The sequence below is a fragment of the Oppia nitens genome, unplaced genomic scaffold, assembly GCF_028296485.1.
Source record: "Oppia nitens isolate AA-2021 unplaced genomic scaffold, nextdenovo-longstitch-racon4-pilon3 scaffold2_pilon_pilon_pilon, whole genome shotgun sequence".
Lineage (NCBI taxonomy): Eukaryota > Metazoa > Arthropoda > Arachnida > Sarcoptiformes > Oppiidae > Oppia > Oppia nitens.
The window spans coordinates 4,941,323-4,961,787 of NW_026533210.1; the positions used below are offsets into that span (position 1 = coordinate 4,941,323).

Below are 20,465 nucleotides of genomic sequence, written 5' to 3' on the forward strand. Positions count from 1 at the left end.
TATGAATATAAAAGATAATAATATCCATAATATAATATTAGAAAAACCAATTTAAAATGATTAATAGTTAATTGTATTACAATTGTGTTATGATTAGTATCATTATTATCATTAAAATCTGAAATAAGTTTTTCATTAAATTACATTTGATTTGAAATGATAATTACGAAATACATATTAATTTAAAAATATTACTATTAATAAAATATAAATAGTTATATTTTAATTCAATATTTAAATAAATATTTTCATTACAATTTTAATATGATTTACTAACATTTTGATAGTACTTATTGCAAAAAATATTATGATTTATTAATTTTTATCTGTTATCTGGTATTTTGGTATAAGTCTAAAAAATATTAAATAATTTTTTATTTTAAATTATTATTACATTGTATATAAATATATTCTGTATAATTTATAATTTTTGAATTAGTAACTAGAAATGTAATTAAAAAAAATCTATGACAAATTATTATTTGGAATTTCATTAAATATTTAATTTTTGAAAATAAGTAAAATATATATTTTTTTTCAATTATTAAATACAATTATCTGATAATTAGATTAATATATTTAATTGCTAAATACAGTATATATCGCTAAAAAATAAGTTAACTATAAATTATAAATTAGAAAATTAATTTGTTAAGGATTTTTTCTATTAATATGAATAAAGAAGATATTAAATATCCATAAAATAATATTTGAAAAGACAATTTAAAATGATTAATATTTAATTGTATAACAATAGTGTTATCATTAATATTAATATTATTATTATTATCTGAAATAGGATTTTTGTTATTCAATTTATTATTAGTAAGACTATCCAAAAGTTTTAAAAATTTAATCAAATATTTGTAATGATAATTACGAAATCCATAGTAATGAAATAATTTTAACCTGAATAAAAATTTATATAAAAAAATTTTTTAAAATTAATAAATTAATAAAATAATTAACCATACGCATTTTGTAAAACTTTTTTTACGTCAATTTTAATATCTTTGCGTACAATAAATCCTGTATAATATGAATTATCATCCATTGGTGTAATGGACAGTGAATATTGTCGATAATTGTTGTCTAAGTCTTCAATAGTTTCTAAACTATGAATCAGTACTTTATTGTGATTTAATAACATTTTGATAGTACTTAATGCAAAAAACTTGTTATGATTTATGAATTCATATCTGTTGTCTGGTATTTCGGGATAAGTCTAGAAAATATTAAATATAAAATTATATTTTATTATTATTATTACTATAAATTTATAGTAACTAAGTTTTATTATTTTTTTTAAATAATGAAGATCAAATGAATTTTCCATAATTAAAATTTTGTAAGTATTTTCATCAATTAATTGTCTAATACTATCAATTTTATAACGATTTTGAGACACAATAGCTGAATATGTGCTATCATTGATGTATTGAATCATAATAAACGACATGAAAACTATAAATGCAATCATTAATTTTGGACCATTATCTTTAACAGTAGTATCTATTAAATAGTATAATATAATTATTATATTTGATATTTTATTTTTATATAAAATTCTTACATTTGCTTAATATAATTGGAAAATATAAATAGACTAAATCATTATATGAAAATTTTTTGTTTTTCATTATAATATTTTGAAGCCAAATAAATAAAATAATGACAACAAAAGTCAAACACATTAATATCCAAATATAATAATCAAAGCCATAAATTATTTGCTGAAAACTTTTATTGTTATCATATCCAGGACTGTATAGCATTGCCAATATATAACTAGACTTAATAAGTATATTATAATCAACTATCAAAGCCCTGTCCTCGTTATAATTAAATTGTGCCATGGTGAAATCGGCTAACTACAATTATTATTTAAAAATAATATAAAAATAATATGAAATTAATATTAGCTTATTAGTTTTTTTTATATTGACATTACTTATAAATTGGAAAATTCATTAATAATAAGTAATAATAATTAATTGTAAAACCTTTTGCTGAAACAATGCAATCATACCAATCAAACTACCGTTCCTTAAACGATGTTTACCAAAATTTCCATTTGCAATACTAATAGTTATACTAGTTTTTTTGTAAATCAAAATCTATTATTATTATAAATTAATTAATATTTAATAATACTTTAGTTTATAATAGTTGACCAGGGTTGAATACAAATAGGAATTCTTTTGGCAAAACCGTACTATATTATTGGTAATATTTATAACCTATGATTAATAAAATTATAATTTTAATAAATTTTAATCAATTAAATTATTTGAATTTATTTAATTATTAAAATAATACAGTACTTCATTAGGATAGATACCAATAACTAAATCACTTTTTGAACTGTTTGTATTCAATATGCTTTGAAAACAGTATATATTAGACATTTTATTATTTAACAAAATATAAAATAAATAAAATTTATTAAATAGTAACAGTAATAATAACTCAATATTTTTTTAAAAACTAGAAAATTGTTATTAATAGAATTTATATTTATAGTAAATACTGTATTTTCTTACAATACAATTATAATAATATTAAAAATTAATTATTTTTTTTACTTAAATACATAAAGAATATAATAAAAATTATTTAATTTGTAATATTAAACAAATTTATATTAATTTAAAAAAATAATAATTCTATATTCCAAATAATTTAGAATTGACAATTTTTAAAAAATATTTAATTAAAAAAGTTATTTATATTCAACATTATTTGTCAATATTTGAATTTAATGTAACAAAAATCTTCATTGAATACTAATATAGTATTTAAATAAAAAAACCCAAAATATAATTAATATTTAATTATAGAGTTTACTTTATTATTTTTTAAACAAAAATTTAAATTGTATAACAAATTGGAAATACAGTTAAAGACTTTATTGTTATTATCTTAAAGTTAATATTTTATATAATTTAAAACTCTAAAAACATATAATTTAATATATTTTGATGAATAAACTTATTATTTTTAATACTATTTTTATACTACTGTTATAATAGAAGTTTAATTATCATTAGTTTAAAAAAACATTTAACAATAATTACAGATTATAATTTATTGTGTTTATAACTTTATAATATATTAATCCATTTATACTTTTATCTATTATTTATTATATATCTAGTATATTTACATTATATATACTAAAGCAATTAATTTATATATTATATATAAAGTTAATGAACATTAGAGATGGGCAAATAGAAAGTTTCTAATAAATTTYCGTGAGAAAGTTTCAAGAAAGTTCCCCAGGAATAAATTTCTATAGAAATTTAACTTTATTATTATACTATGGGACCCCCATATCTATAGTTATTGTAATACTATATTAATAAGATATAATACTATACATATAATATTATACTACAAAGTATAGTACAGTACTATACAAATGGGATACCTATATATAAAATAATTATAATTATTTAATAATAATTACTTTTGTAAAATTGTATTCATCATTTTATTATATATATCATACTTTAGTTTAATTAATTAATTTTTTATTTTAATTAATAATTAAAATACTATTAAATAATATTTACGGTAATATATTGTTATATGATAGCAAATATCTAGATAACAAAATTAACCATGGGGATCCCATAGATAGAAATTTCTTTTAGAAACTTTGTATAAATTTCTCTTTTTTTGCCAACACTAACTACAATTAAAATATATAAATTGATGTTTCAATAGATAAATAGATCTTTAAAAATATTATTTTATTTATTTATTTTCAGTTCATTTACAATTGCATAATCTATAATTTATAAATAAACATAATTTATTTTTATTGATTTTGTAATATAACCAAATTTAATGAATATTTACAGAATAATTATAATAATTATATTGTATATACAATAATGCTATCATTATATCATTATATCTAATTTTACAGATATTTATAAATCAATATAGTTAACTATAATATTAAGTTATAAACTTAATTATTAATATTTTCAAGTTTGTTGGGTTCAGATAGAAGAAAATATAAAATTTATAAATTATTTATTTTTGTGAAATTACATTATGAATAAGATTTTATTTTTTTATTTGAAACGTTAATATTTTATTTTCTAATAATTAAATGAGAAAATAATGAGTGATTTTGATTTATCAAAATGTTTGCCGACAAACATTGCCTATAAATGGTCGGCATTTCATTTATATCGTATCGGTTTGAGTGCCGATAATATGGGTTACAATCATATCAAAAGAAAATGGTTTAATAAACCAATTATTATGTTTACAGTATTTTTAGTGTTTTTGTTGCAAAAAATTATTTGTCTGTTTGTTTCGGCAGACAATTGGCCTATGTTTGCACTGTTGGGTGACTGGTGTTACTTTGTGGGCATCAAATACATTAACAATATTTTCTTTGCATTGATATCATTGTTGGTTATATTAATACAATTAACATTTCAATTGAATCACAAAAATAGGATAAAACCGACATTTTTGGCTGTTTTCCAAATGATGTCCGGTTTGGTGACACCGGCCAGTGTTGGCCTAACCGATACCAAACAAGTTATTAGATTAACAAAACAAATGCATTTAATATGTCAAGTGTGTCGTATTAACACCGAAGTTGTCATTGAATTTATGGTACCGTTTACAGTACTTGTGCCATACCTGATGAATATGCCCACCAATTATGCCCTACTTTATGGTATACCAAATACCATAGTATTTATGGTTTGGGCCTATTATTTCTGGAATGTCGTCAACTTTCCCATTATATACTTTTATTTTATGTGTTTGTATTTAAAATATAAATTGCACTCAATTTACACTAAACTGACTCAATTTGTCGGTCGTCACAATCACCGACACCGGGATATAACCTACATATCGGTATCGATTAACCGCGTGTTCGATGAGATTGATGAATACAATACAACTTTTTGGTCAAAAATATTGCTATACTTTTGGCTAACTCTTGGTTCAGCTATTGTTATATTTCTCTATAATATATTATTTATACCAATGAATATCATATCCAAGACAATCAATAGTTATATATCTGTTATGTTTTCCATAATATTTTTGTTTATCATATTTACAGCCTCATCGGTAACTGCCAGTACTAATAAATCATATATTATATTAAATCAATTTTTATGTATCAATGGTAATAATTTGACCATGATGAACAAATTAAAAGTATGTAATATATATATATATATATATATATTTATGTAATATAATATATATTTTTAATTAATAATATTTTTGTTTATATTATAAAATAGTTATTGTTATTAATTGAAAGGACGGGTATGAAAAACATGGGATTTTCGTGTTGGAAATTGTTTACAATTAATTATTTCAGATCCTATGAAGTAAGCGTTTATTTAAATTAATTTTAAAGTATTATATTAACAGATAAATAAATTTATTATATTTTATTTTTTTAATGTAGATATTGGGATATATGTCAGTATTGTTTTTAAAAATAATTAAAGAAATGGTATTTTAAATTTGTTAAAATGTAATAAACATATCTAATTATTTGTCATAACTAGAGATGTGCAAATAGAAAGTTTCTAGAAAGTTTCTCATGAATAAATTTCTATATAAATTTAACTTTATTGTTATACTATGGGATCCCCATATCTATAGCTATTGTAATAATATATAAATAATGAGACACTACTACTCATATAACATTATACTATAATATAGTAACTATACACTACTATAAAAAAAATGCGATACCTATATGTAAAATAATTATAATTATTTAATAATAATAAATTTTGTAAAATTTTACTAATCATTTTATTATATGTAAAGTATATCTACTTTATATTTGATGATAACTTATATATAGAAATATTTCACATAAAATAAGTAATAATTTAATTAACAAATAGACATAAATTTAACATTTTTGCTAATAATAGAAAATATTTTACTTTCTATAACTTTATTACTTTTTCAAATAACTGCCGACTATTTTATGGGTCAATCTATTGACTTAAATCCCTATATAAGGGATAGTCAACCAGTGACCATACTTTTCATGCTTTGATATGCCTGTGCTTACGACTGCAACATATTAACTACAAATGTATAACAAATCACAATTAAATAAAATAATAATTTTAAAATACAATGAGTTTTTTAATGTATTTGTGCGCCTAATAAACAATTGCCGTAAAACTCAACTAATGTTTTACATATATATATATATATAAGAATTTAAGATAATTAAATAAATTAAATGTTATTTTAATTAATAATTAAAATATTAATACTAATATTTAATTATTACTTGTAAAAACAATGTATTGTTATATAATAACATATATAGAGAAAAACAAAATTGACATACTAATAACTCATACTCATAAATAATCTATTTTGTAATACATTTAAACAGTAAAAGTATATATCAAACATTTTTTTAAATATTAAAATTAACAAACACTTAATAATAATAATTAATAAAAATAAAATAATTATTTGTTAATTGAGCTAAATATTGTTTTAAATAGTAAATAAAACTAAATTGAAGTTAAGACTACGATTATAAAAAAATAATTTCTATTACTAAAAAAATAGTTATATAGTTTTTAGTTCAAAAAATAAAATTTAATTATATAAAAATGTTGAAAAAGTTATTATAGATTTTTGCTCTAAAACTTATAGATATTTATCTCCAATTATAAAATTATATAATATAATTGAAATAAATTATATATATTTTTGGTAATTATAATTAATGATGTTCATAAAATTATTGATATAAGTAATAAAATCAATATAATAATCATTAATATATTATAGCATTAATACAATATAAACTATTCTATTAAATGAAAAATAAATAAATAAAATAAAATAATTATTAGAAAATAGTTTGTAGATATAAATTATCAGTTAAAGTAAGAAATATATTGTAATGAATTAAGTTTGCATTAATTTACAGTATTTTCATTATAAACATAATCTATAATAGTTTTGCAATTATTATATATATATTTTGTTATATTAAATATATATATATATAATATTATTTTGTAAATAAAATTAAAATTAATAAGATGTATGACTTTGATGTGAATAAATCGTTGCCGACAAACATTGCCTATAAATGGTCGGCATTTCATTTATATCGTATTGGATTGACTGCAGATAATATGGGTTACAATCAAATTAAGAGACAATTGTTTAATAAACCTTTTTTCAAGTTTATGATATTTTCAATATTTTTATTCATACGACTCATCTGTTTATTTACTGATCACCAGAATTGGCAATTTTACGCACTATTAGGTGATTGGGGTTATCTAATGGGCATTAAAGACATTAATAATATTTACTTTATATTGATATCACTGTTGGCTTTGTTGACACAATTGACTTATTTAATGAATTTTCTTAACGGCATTTCGCCAACATTTTTGAATGTCTTCAAAATGATGTCCGGTTTGATATCACCAGTCAGTGTTGGCCTAACAGATCCCATCGAAATTGTTAGACTTGTTAAACAAATGAGTCTAATCTGTCGACTTAATCGTATTAATAATGATTGGATTTTGCAAACTTTTGGCGCTATCGGTGCGGTTATGGCACCATATCTACTGACACTATCGCTAACTGATGCTCTCATTTACGGTATACCCAATGCACTGTTTTTTCAAGTTTGGTGTTATTACTGGTGGAATAGTATTACATTTCAGATTATCTATCTGTTCATAATGTGTCGGTACTTGAATTACAAATTGCAAACACTATATCAACTAATCCTTACAGACCATAACCAACAAAACAAACTTCGCATAACATATATTTTAAATAAATTTAATAATTTATTTGTCGAAATCAATGACTACAACAGTACCTATTGGTCAAAGATATTGATCTATTTTTGGGTGACTTTGGGTTCGGCATCCGTTATATTTCTTTACAGTATATTATTTACATCAATGAATATTATCTCACGACTTGTCATTACTTATGTATTGATTTTGTTTAGCATTATATTTATGTTCATTATCTTTACAACGGCTGCCGTCACTGAAACTGTTAACAAATCTTATAAAATATTAAATCAATATTTAGTCTCCAATAAGCATATCCTTACAGTTAAACACAAAATAAAAGTATATATTAAAAAACATAAAATTAAATTTATATATTTTTTAAACTCATATACTATTTCAATTATACTGTATTTTTTAGTTAATGGTATTAATAGAGAGGACGGGTAGGAATGATGTTGGTTTTTCGTGTTGGAAATTATTTACAATTAATTATTTTCGGGCGTATGAGGTTTGTATTTGTTATGAAAAATTTTATTAGCAAAAAAAATATTTGTCTAAAAATAATAACTATTAATGTTTTTAATTGTAATGTGTAATTTTTTTAAAAAAATAGATATTGGTATACATGTCGTTTTTGTTTTTGAAAATTATTCAAGAAATGCTAAACAAACGGATAAATTAATTATTAAATATTATTGAAAATTTTAAATAAAAAATTTTTAATAATTGTAATTAACTAAAATTGTTCTAACCAATATAGTCAATTTGTAAATTTATATTATTTTTATATTTTTAATAATAATATAAATTATTACATGCTTAGTATCATCAAAAAAATTGTTTTGCTTTTTATTACTTATAATTAATAATATATTATTATAATAAAATATAATTTACTAAATATAATAATAATTAATTTAATGCATTGTAATACTGTAGATATATTAAAATTATTATGTTTATGATCATATAATAAATGATTTAAATAATATTTTCTAACAAATACTTTTAAATAAAATCTATACTTGTTTTGAATGAGTTTATAAAAATAGATATTTAATATTGTATTGTTTTGGGTAACATTGATAATTAATTGTTATTTATAATTACGTTTACATATTATAATTGAATTTTTTAATTATTTGTTAAGAATTATTTTTCAACTAATTTTTAGTTATAATGAATTTTTTAGAGCAAATATTAAAGTAATAATAAGTATATATAGTTTTATTAATTATTATTATTCTATATGTTTTTGTTTTAGTCAATGAAATTTCATAATACACTTCCAATTATTGTTGATATAATATTATGCAATTAAAATGTTTTCTTATATAAAAGTATTTATATAAATAATATAAACCTAAGTTAGTTAATTGCAATTTGATTATTTAAATTATAAATAAATTTTTAGATATTTATTAATGAATTTATATAATAACATGTTATATTTTTGTATATATTAAATATATTGATATATAAATTTATATATATTGTTAATAATTTATTTTAAAATATTTATATATTATAAATAATGTTATATTTAATTGTGTTTACTTTATTACTCATAAATATAATATATTTAATATTATCATGCAATTTGTTGTGTATCATATGTTATATTACAATAAATATTGTTATAACTAGTTATAAATAAAACACAATAATAATTTCAAAAAATATTAAAATAACAAAAGTTTAATATTTAATACTGTATATAATAAATAGTATTAGTATAATGTGTTTCTAAATAAAGTGTACATATAGCAAAAATGTTGTACTGTTTTAATATTTGTTAATTTTAATTATTATTACTATTGATATATTGAATAATATAAATAGTATTAAATTATATTAATATAATAGTACTAATTGATTAACTCATTTTTTTGTATTTTCTTAATAATAAAATGTCTAATTTTAAAGTCACAAAACATTTGCCACCAAATATTATCTACAAATCGGCGGCATTTCATTTATATCGTATCGGTTTATGTCAGCAATATATAGAAAATAATCAAATTAAACAAAAATGGTTTAATAAACCAGTATTTCAATTGATTATATTTACTATCTATTTAACTGAACGAACAATTTGTTTATTAGATAATAATACCGATTATTGGCAATTGTATGCACTGTTGGGTGATTGGGGTTATCTAATAGGTGTTAAAGATATTAATAATATATTTTTCATAATGATTACATTGTTAGCAATGGCATCGCAGTCGACATTTATTTTCAATCACAAAATGGGTATAAAACCGACATTTTTAGCTGTTTTCAAAATGATGTCCGGTTTGGTAACACCGGCTAGTGTTGGCCTAACCGATACCAATGAAATTGTTAAACTAATTAAACAAATGAGATTGGTCAGTTTATATTGTCGATTTAACAGTGAAATTATTATACTAATTATTAATATATCTATATGTCTATTACCATATGTATTAACATATTCACTAACTTATGCTTTATTATATGGTATACCCAATGCAATTATATTTACAATTTGGGGTTATTATTGGTGGAATAGTATTACATTTCAATTATTATATTTTACTATATTATGTAAATATTTGAAATTAAAATTAAATAAATTACATAAACTAATAATAAACAGAAAAACATTTCAATTACCGTCTATTATCTTATCGTTTGATCGTATGTTTGCTGAGATCGATGACTATAACACAACAATTTGGTCAAAAATATTGCTTTATTTTTGGTTAACCTTTGGATCGGCAGATGTTATACTTCTTTATGATATTATATTCAAATCAATGAATATAATTACAAAAATTATTATTATATATGTTTTTATAGTATTTACCATAATATTTATGTTTATTATATACATTACTTCGTCAATTAATTCTACTGCTAATCAAACATATAAAATATTGAATAAGTTTTCAGTTACTAACATAAATCGTATCACTACTAGTGATAAAATTAAGGTTAACATAAATTTTATTTTTTTTTTGTAAATAATTGTAATAATATTAATAATATATATAATTCTATAAAAAAAATTACATTTAGTTATTGATATTAATTGAAAGGACGTCAATGAATAACATTGGTTTTTCGTGTTGGAAATTGTTTACAATTAATTATTTTAGATCCTATGAAGTAAGATATTGTTAAATAATTTTAATTATGCACTATATATATATATATCATTATTTATATATATATATATTACTAAAAAAATCTATTTCTCTAAAACTAAAATTTTAAAACAATTCTATATTATTATTTGTTTTCTTTATATAGATATTGGCATTACTTTCCATATTATTTCTAAGAATTATCCAGAATTACAATACATAAAACACAACAATATTTATCGTTTCATTATTAATATCAAAAACAGTAATCAATTAATAACTTTAAAAAATTATTAATACTATCTATAATATTATTCTTAACATTTATATAATCTTATTTATTGCTAACCTTAATTCTATAAAAACTTTCTATTATTATTAAATAGCTTACGCTTATTAAAAAATAAAATAAATGACATTAAATTTTAGAAACAAATATTATTTCATATACATTTCCTTAAAATTATGTCAATTAATAAAAAATAATAATTTGATGATTTAAATGTTTAACAACAAATGTTTATCAGAAACAGTAAATTGTATAAGAATTTTATTAAAAATATATTTAAAAGTAAAAACTTTTTTTTATGAATTAGTTTTAATGTTTTAGATTATTATTAGATAAACTATAACTATACATTGTATTATACGGTATATCATATATACTGTAATCGTTTATTTAATATTGTATAAAAACAGATTTAAAAAATAAAATAATTTTTTTCAATTACAGTAATTTAAAAAAATAAATAAAAAGTTACTAAATTGTTTCATATTTTATAACTAACTTAGTTTTTATTACTAATGATTTTGATAATTTACTTTCTAAAATTTTATGAAAATTATTTTTTAAAAAAAAGTTACATAAAGTTATGTCTTAAGTTTTATAGAAGTTTTTTTTATCAATAATTAGTACATAAAAAATAGTGTATTTTTTGGATTTTTTTTTACCGGAATAACATTTTAGGTCATATTTTTTATCAGAGATATTTGTGTGTTATATTCAATCAATTATTATGTAATTCAATCAAATAATAAGTTTTTACACTTTGTTTACGCAAACATTAATGTTTTATATGTTGCTATGACAACACATTTATAAATGTTTACATTTTTTTTGTCAAATGTTTTTATGTATTAAATTTAAAGTCAAAAAGTACTTAACTATTAATAAAGATTTAATAAAAATTATTAATAATTTATTAAAACTTTAATAAAAATATAATATTATATAATATTTATTATTGATTTGTTTTATTATATGATTTTTAATTGAAATGTCGGTTAAAATATTAATCAAAGACTTGGTTCAGGAGTTGAGCGAAGAAAACGACAGACTTTTGCGTGAATTAAGATATTGTCGACAATTGCGGCAATTGTTTGATAAATACCGACATCTGGTCTTCGGGTTTAATGCCAACTGTCTGTGCAATGAAAACACTGCTAACAAAACACAATTCAATGAACTGGAAGTACTGTACGATAGAGTTGTCGTCGAGAGATGTCATCAAATGGACGACAATAGTGATGATAAACTAATGAAGAAAAACACCAAAAGTGTGAACAATGATATTGTGGACAACATTAGTGATAATAATAATAATAATAATAAAAATATTAAAGTAAAGACTCGGACTAAGAGAAGACTGAAGTCAAGTGGCGAACAAACACCGAAACAACGGATTCGTGTGAAGGCTTTTTGCTGTCAATGGACGGCCTGTGGAAAGAAGTTTCGCGAATCGGGCGAACTGTTGGCACACATACGGCTTAAACATACCAATGAGCGGCCGTTCATGTGTTCCGAGTGTCCGAAAACATTTCCCGTCGAAAGATATCTAAAGATTCATCAGAAGACACACGCGACAGACAAACCGTTCAAATGTCGTTACACTGACTGTCCGTATGAGAGCCGAAGTTTGCAATCGCTTAATGAGCACCACTTGCGACACGAAAATGAGAGGCCATTCGGATGTACCGAAAGTGATTGCGGCAAAAGTTATTACACAAAAACGGCGCTTAAAAGACACGCAATGCACGCGCATAGTCAGGTTCGGCCGTTTTCTTGCGATTGGCCCGGATGTGAGTCCCGATTCAAATGTAAACAACGATTGGACGAACACAAGGCTTTTCATCTGAATGAACGTAAGTTTCTCTGCGATTACGACGAATGTGGCAAAAGTTTTTGCACAAAAAAGATGTTACAGAACCACAGGGCCCGTCATCTCAAGCTATATGTGTGCAGTTGGCCGGCGTGTGGCCAACGGTTTGCCCAAAATTTTTTGTTAGCCGAACACATGAACCGACATCAAGACTTGAGACCATTTAAGTGTCGCCACACGGGCTGTTCGCTCGCCTTTTACAGCAAAATATTGCTTAACAGACACGTCAGAGAAAGTCATCGGGAAGTGATGATCACAACAGTAATTGTGGACACTCTTCTTAATCTATGATTATCGGGTAAATGACTTTTATTCAAAAAAAATTATTTAAATATATGGCTAATAAATTGTTTCAACAAAAAAGCAATGATAAGCTTATATAATAATATAATAGTTTACAGATATAACAGTTATATACAGGTATATAGATATAGTTTATTTCATTGTCAAACATTCTGGGACTTCAAAAATCATTTGATTTTTTTTTAATTAAATCACAAAATTATATCAAATCTATGACCAAGAAATAGATCCGCAAAATGTGATGATAACTAAAAAAAATTGGTCTTATCTTTGAATATTTCAATACACAATACATGTGTTGCCCTCAAGTAGTTATGTCTAGCAATAGAAAAACAATGTCAACAATAATATACTGTTATTATTATATTATAGAAATGTATGAATGAATTGAGTGATTGATTGATAGTTACATAAAGTAAAACATTTTGTAACAAACAAATCAATAGTTAATAATATTAACTAATTATTATTATTTGATATTTTTTTTAGTATGAAAAACAACTAAATGACTACTTTGTCACCAATGAAGAGACGGTGTCCGACGACACTGTCATTAAGCGGACAATCGTTGGCAACAAATCGACCGAAAGACTCGTTGAATCGTTTCGGCGATGACTTGTGTCAACTATTGTTGAGTTTTTTGCCGTTTAGCGACTGTTTTCGCTATGAATTGGTGTCCAAACAGTGGCAGAGAGTGATATTTGCTGGACAAGAGGTGCTCACAATTGACGATCAATTGATAGCAACACTTGAAGACATTACAGCATTTGATTTGTTGCTCAAGAAGTGTGCGAACGTTACGTCCATTAAGTTGATCGCCGCAAATGAAACTCGTGTAACACAGAAGTCGCTGATTGAATCAATTACAAGACATTGTCGACATTTGACTGATATTTTGTTTATTCTGAATAAACCAATTGACTGGAACTCATTGGACGAGTTCTTCGCCAGATTTTCCAAACAATTAAAGTCCTGTTATCTGAGACTACATTCCAAGGAAGACAGTCAAGAGCTGATCAATACACTGAACAAGTATGTCATGTTGTGTCCAAACATTCGTGAAATTCATTTGAAAACAAATCAAAATCTCTATAAGAAATCAGTCACTGATGTAGTGTTTGGCAAACTGAAGAAAGTATTGATCACTTGTTATGCAAACGATACACACTTTGAGTTATTTGTTGATAAATATGGCCAACAAATACAGTCCGTAGATGTTATTGTTGGCAAAGATTGTCAAAACAGTGATATTGATGTATTGGTCACCGGTTTGTCGCGAATGTCGTCATTGATTATTCTGTCCATTGATTTCAGACACAGTTGGGACATATCATCAATATTTACTATCAAACAACTGATGAAAATTAACATCAATTGTCCAAAACTTAAGAGCCTTACTCTCGCCTTTGAGACCAATTCTGCACAGTATTGTCAGCATCTGATCCAAACAATTAATGATAACTTTCAACGATTGAAACACTTGTCACTAACTGATTATACTAGAGCTAACTCTGGCCTAAGTTTGAGATCAATTGAGAATCTGAAACAATTACAAGACTTATGTTTGATATGTAATAAATACAATATCGACAACAACTTCTTTGACAACATTGAGAGTCATTTACCGCGTCTTCAGTGCGTCCGAATGGCTGACATTGATGTCAACGATAATATACTTCGATCGCTGTCACGTCTTAAGCATCTGAAACATGTGATGTTCATTGAATGTCGTCATGAATTGAATGATAAAGCGATCGCCGAGTTTACAAAAAATTGTTCAAAACTTACCGAATGTACAATTACTAAACCCGATCATCGGTGGACTAATATTCATCAACTCATTGATCAATTGCCACAAATTGCTAACCAATTGGCTAATCATAACAATGATAACACCGATTTCAGTCAACATATGCAACAGTTTCGTCAAATTGCTAATCAAATTATGTCGACATTGAATGACGTTTGTAAAGATCATCAAATATCATAGTTTTTTTTATTATACCGTAATATTATATTATTTTTATTAATAATGCAATTACTTTAATATTATATCATATGTCTAACAAATGCTTAAATTGTCAATTTGTAAGTTTTTATATATTTTTAAAATTTTAATTACCTTTTTGTTTTAATTAGCTATATATATATTAATATATATATATAAATTTTTGTTTTAAAAATCTCAACACATACTGTTCATATTAAGATTTATATAAAACTGTTAGATAATATATGTTAAAATATTAGTCCACTAAAAATATGTTAAATAAGTATACCGGTAATTGAAATATCAAATCACAAATTAATGATAAATATAAAGAAATTAAAAGTCTGTAATAATGATAGTATAATGCGTTAAAATTGCAAAAATTTACTGTAAATGCTTTTTATAATAATGGTTTCATTTTAATGTTTATCTCAATAAACGGTTATATCATCGCATAATTAGTTTATGAAATTTTTATATTACTTACGGTAATTAAATAATTTTTATAAAATAGTTATGATATAAAATTATTGTAAATATTATCTATATATTAATTTCTTAAAATTAATCTTTATTTGCTTTTTTAAAGCTGAACATCAGTTCCTCATTGATTGTCTTCACAGGTTTACCTATAATTTGTTTGAAATTAAATCATATTTAAAGTTATTGTTAAAAATTATTTAATTTGGATTTATAAATGTCAAAATCATTAGTTTACTAACCAATACATAAACTTAGTATTATACCCAACACTAGTGTTACCACAAAACCGATTATCGATAATATTAGATATGATATGTGAAAAAATTTGGCAATTCCTCTAAAATAATGTTAAAAAATATCAAATGAAATAAACATATTATTTGAAACAGTATTTAATAAAATATTTTTGTTTTTTAAAATTCATACTCTGGATTGTCATACGATAGAAGATATGTTGAATTAGGCAAAAATTGACCAAATTTATTGTGAGCATATTGTATAACATCATCGGGACAGTTGTCTAAAGTGGTGGGCAGTGATACCTTGGGTCGGGGAACTACTAGCGAACCAATCGATAGCGACAAACTAATCAATACACCCAATATGAATGCTATTAATACACCCTTTTTTGAATAAAACAATAAATTTTAGAAATAAATAAATTTTAATCAATAGCAACAACAAATGTAAACTACCGGTGCTGTAGCTCGTCTATAAAAAATTCCTAGCAAATATAATCCTAATATTGGACCGACCATTGAGCCTACTAGTGCCATACACGCTTGTAATACAGTACCTAAATTGCCCACACCAAATGACATGGCAATTGCCAGTAGGCCATAGCACATAGCTATTAATATTAAATGTATATTCAACACAAATAAAACAATATATAAACAATTAATATATATTTATAAAAATTAAAATATTTACCAATTATTTTGGTAACAGTTAGAACTTGTTTTTCGTTTTTCAATTTGATATGATCTTTGATTAGGTCCTCCCAAGTGACAGCTGCCAGTGCATTGAATCCTGACGACAATGTACTGCAATTATAGTTTATTAAGTTTAGTAAGTCATAAAAATTGTTGTACACACACACACACACACACACACACACAMACACAAAATCATATCTTAAATAAACACCTTAGTGAACCACTGAATACACAAGCAACAAATAGGCCAGGTAGGCCCGGATATTTGGCCAGTGTGTCCATCACAAAATACGGCATCAATTGGTCGTGGCGTTCAATTAGGCCCAGTGTCAGTGGATCGCAGCCATGATATTTGGCATATAGTACTGTACCGCACATTATGGACATACCGGCAAATATAATAAGGCCAGGTAGATTCCAATACAAAGTTCTAAAAAGTCATAAAATTATATAAACTATTAATTTTTTGTAGGTTTACCCCCCCCCCCCAAAAAAAAATCTAATTATATAATTAATTAAATAGCAAACCGTCGGGCATATTGCGGTGATTTCATACTACAATATCTTTGCACTTGTGTTTGCATAACACAATAGACGGCCGTCCAATAGATAATTGTGCCAAACACGACATTCCATATATTATTATGATTGTACAGATCAAACTTAAAACTAAAATTACAATAATAGCAAATTAAAAAAAATTTCTCTATTAATACTAACAAATTGAATGATATTTACTTAAAAAATATTAGTCGACCGCCCTCTTCATTGATACGCCAAATCTCCGACAAACCATTTGACTCAATAATACCCTAATATTTAATTTTTTTAATATTTAAGAAATATTATAATATTAAATAGTTTTTAATATTAATATTTAGTATTTAAAAATATATATAAATTATTTGTTTTTATTTAAATAAACAATACCTGAATAATGACCATAAGTACACCCAAAAACATGAGTATACACTGTAAGACATCTGTCCAAATAACTGCTTTAATACCACCCTTTATAATGAGAAATACAAATTATTTTTTAATTAAATTAATTAAAACTATAAATCTTATAAAAATATATTAATTAAGCTAACAATTGATGTATAAAATGTACAAATAAGTCCAACAACTAATATGCACGTAGGTATGGATAGTGGGGTTACTAATAGACAAAAAAATCATTTTAAAATTACAAAATAATATATTGTATATTAATATTTAGATTTTTTCTGGTGCATACCTGAGCTCAATGCCAGTGAAGGACCGTATAATACCACTGCCATATATGGTACCTATGTGTGTAAAAAAATTATACTAATTAAAAAAAAATATTATAGATATTTAATAAATAAATAATATATCTTTTTTCTTAAAAAAAACATACTGTGGCCAACAGGAAACCAACTGTTCCGGCTAAGCGTATATATTTAGAATTAAATCGTTGTGACAAATACTAAATTTTGTAAAATAAACTTTTTTTTTATATATATAATAATAATAATAATAACAAAAATAATGACAATTTTCACAATACAAACTTCATGAATACTGATGACATCCAGTTTATAATATATAGGCATAAATACTTCAGCTGCTAATATAATTGACAAAACAATGGCAATGTTTTGTAGGAGAAACTGTGTGCCCACTTGAAATACTTCAGCCGGTGCTCCCAATATGGTATTTGTCGACATAAAACTGGCCACCAATGACAGTGTTACCGGAAACATACCGAGCTTTCGGTCGCCGGTCAAGAATTCACTGTTTGTGGCATTGTTTCGGGTGATCCACCAAAAGTATACTCCTATTAGTGATGAGGCCGTCAATAGAAAGCCAAACACCAGATAATCAATAATTGAAAAGTTTGTGCTCAACATTATTATTATTATTAATATTATTATTATGCAATTATTTAATAATTAATACTAAATTTTATTATATAATTTAAAAAAAACAATTAGTTTTATTAAATAATCCAATTTTGTGAGCAAAATAATGTGTTAGAAATTATCATAATTAAATATAATAGTTGAAGTATAATTTTTTTGTTTACTTATTATATATATAAATTAATTTAATAAAATATTTTTATGATTAAAAAATTATTTTATATTAAGACAAGTTTATGTTAAGATTAAGATCTATGCCTTATAGACATACAGTAAAATATAATATTAACTTAATATGATTTTTTTTGGTGGAAAGTATAGGTTATTTCATAACTAAAATTAGTAACTGACAAAAACTTTTGTTTATTTTACTGTCTACTGGTTTACAATTTCCTACTAATAAAAAATAATAAAAAAGTCAATGTTTTATATCAACAATCTTAGGAAAAGCATTCATTTAAACTGTTATTAAAATTTGATAAACTTTTAATTTGTTTATTTATTGACTTATTTAACATTCTCTCCCTTATATGTATAATATATATAAATATTTTTTTTATTATTGATAAATAAATATTGATAATTTAAAATTCCAATTAATATAAGTATAAAGTATAAAGTTTTAAACATTATATAAAATTTTCAATTATTAATTACTATTTTAATTACATGTAATTAGTGAAATTGTAATAATTGTTTGTTGAAAAAATACAAATCAAATAATAATATAAGCTATATAACAAATATAATAATATACTAAATAAGTAGTAAAATGAAACTAATATTTACACAAAACTTAATTATTTATTTGGAAAATTGTGAAAATTTAATGATTTTAATATCATTTTTTTAAAATCAAAATATTTTAATTTAATAAAAAAAATTTGTTTAGTATTAATCTTTCATAATTTTTTTAAAAGTGGCGTCAGTAGTAATAAATAAACAAATTATTATTGACACTTTGTTTATTTATATATTTATTATATAATTTAATAATTGTATTAAGTAATAATCAGATAATATCCTGTATATAATTTTTTTTATTAAAATGTACTTTGTTATTTAAAATAAAATAAAAATTAATTAGAAAAACTGCATTTTTTTGTAAAATCATTTATTAAAAAATAATTTTTGTATGATAAATAAATAACTATATATGATTTTTAGATCAAGTTTATTTTATTATTGATAATTTTAAAATATATTAGCAGATAATGTTATTAAATTGATAGTATATGTAGAAAAATTTATTATATTCAATGTTATATTCAAATGTGTTGGATATAGCAAATAGAAAGTCCTCTAAAAAACTTAAATATAAATTTCTAAAGAAATTTATTTTACTATTTGAATATTGGATTACTATATCTATAACTATTTTACTATACAATACTATATTAATAATACATATTTAAGCCAAACTACTACAGTACAAATGGGATCCCTATAAATAATTTTATAATATAATTATCTAATTATAATTATAGTTTTTACAAAAATTCATCCATAATTCAATTATAGTTTTTAGTTTAATTCTAATCATATGAACTATTTTTTAAATTTTAATATTAATTGAAATAATAATAATAATATAAATAAATTAAATATATTAGCATATTGTATTGTTATAAAATAAAAAATATCAAAAAACAAAATTAACATTAGGATACCATAGACAGAAATATCTTTTTAGAAACTTTATTGAAATTTTTTTGTCAATTCTATATATTAGTTATAGTTTTAATATATTGTATTGAATAATGATATTCAAATTAAATT

The 20,465-nt window shown here is 22.6% G+C and overlaps 3 protein-coding genes across 4 annotated transcripts; 2 read left to right on the forward strand and 1 right to left on the reverse strand.

Moving 5' to 3' along the window:
• Positions 1 to 12,201: 12,201 nt before the first annotated feature.
• Positions 12,202 to 13,374, forward strand: LOC128955794 (zinc finger protein OZF-like). Its single transcript, XM_054301469.1, has one exon. It carries the CDS (start codon positions 12,202 to 12,204, stop codon positions 13,372 to 13,374), a length of 1,173 nt encoding a protein of 390 aa, XP_054157444.1.
• LOC128955127 (uncharacterized) lies at positions 13,325 to 15,389 on the forward strand. 2 transcript variants are annotated; one of them, XM_054300769.1, is made up of 2 exons: positions 13,325 to 13,381; positions 13,876 to 15,389. In XM_054300769.1, the coding sequence occupies exon 2, from the start codon at positions 13,892 to 13,894 to the stop codon at positions 15,374 to 15,376; it is 1,485 nt and encodes a 494-aa protein (XP_054156744.1). In that variant the 5' UTR covers positions 13,325 to 13,381; positions 13,876 to 13,891; the 3' UTR covers positions 15,377 to 15,389. The 2 variants fall into 2 exon arrangements, with proteins under 2 accessions (XP_054156744.1, XP_054156743.1); XM_054300768.1 differs by lacking the exon at positions 13,325 to 13,381 and adding an exon at positions 13,750 to 13,801.
• A 531-nt stretch (positions 15,390 to 15,920) lies between these two features.
• LOC128955301 (sodium-coupled monocarboxylate transporter 1-like) lies at positions 15,921 to 18,674 on the reverse strand. Its single transcript, XM_054300962.1, has 13 exons — positions 18,336 to 18,674; positions 18,182 to 18,250; positions 18,038 to 18,089; positions 17,892 to 17,959; positions 17,728 to 17,808; positions 17,536 to 17,609; positions 17,326 to 17,466; positions 17,009 to 17,227; positions 16,793 to 16,905; positions 16,555 to 16,709; positions 16,286 to 16,482; positions 16,099 to 16,196; positions 15,921 to 16,005 (listed from the first exon to the last, which is right to left on the reverse strand). The coding sequence occupies exons 1-13, from the start codon at positions 18,672 to 18,674 to the stop codon at positions 15,941 to 15,943; spliced, it is 1,671 nt and encodes a 556-aa protein (XP_054156937.1). The 3' UTR covers positions 15,921 to 15,940.
• Between the last annotated feature and the right edge of the window lie 1,791 nt (positions 18,675 to 20,465).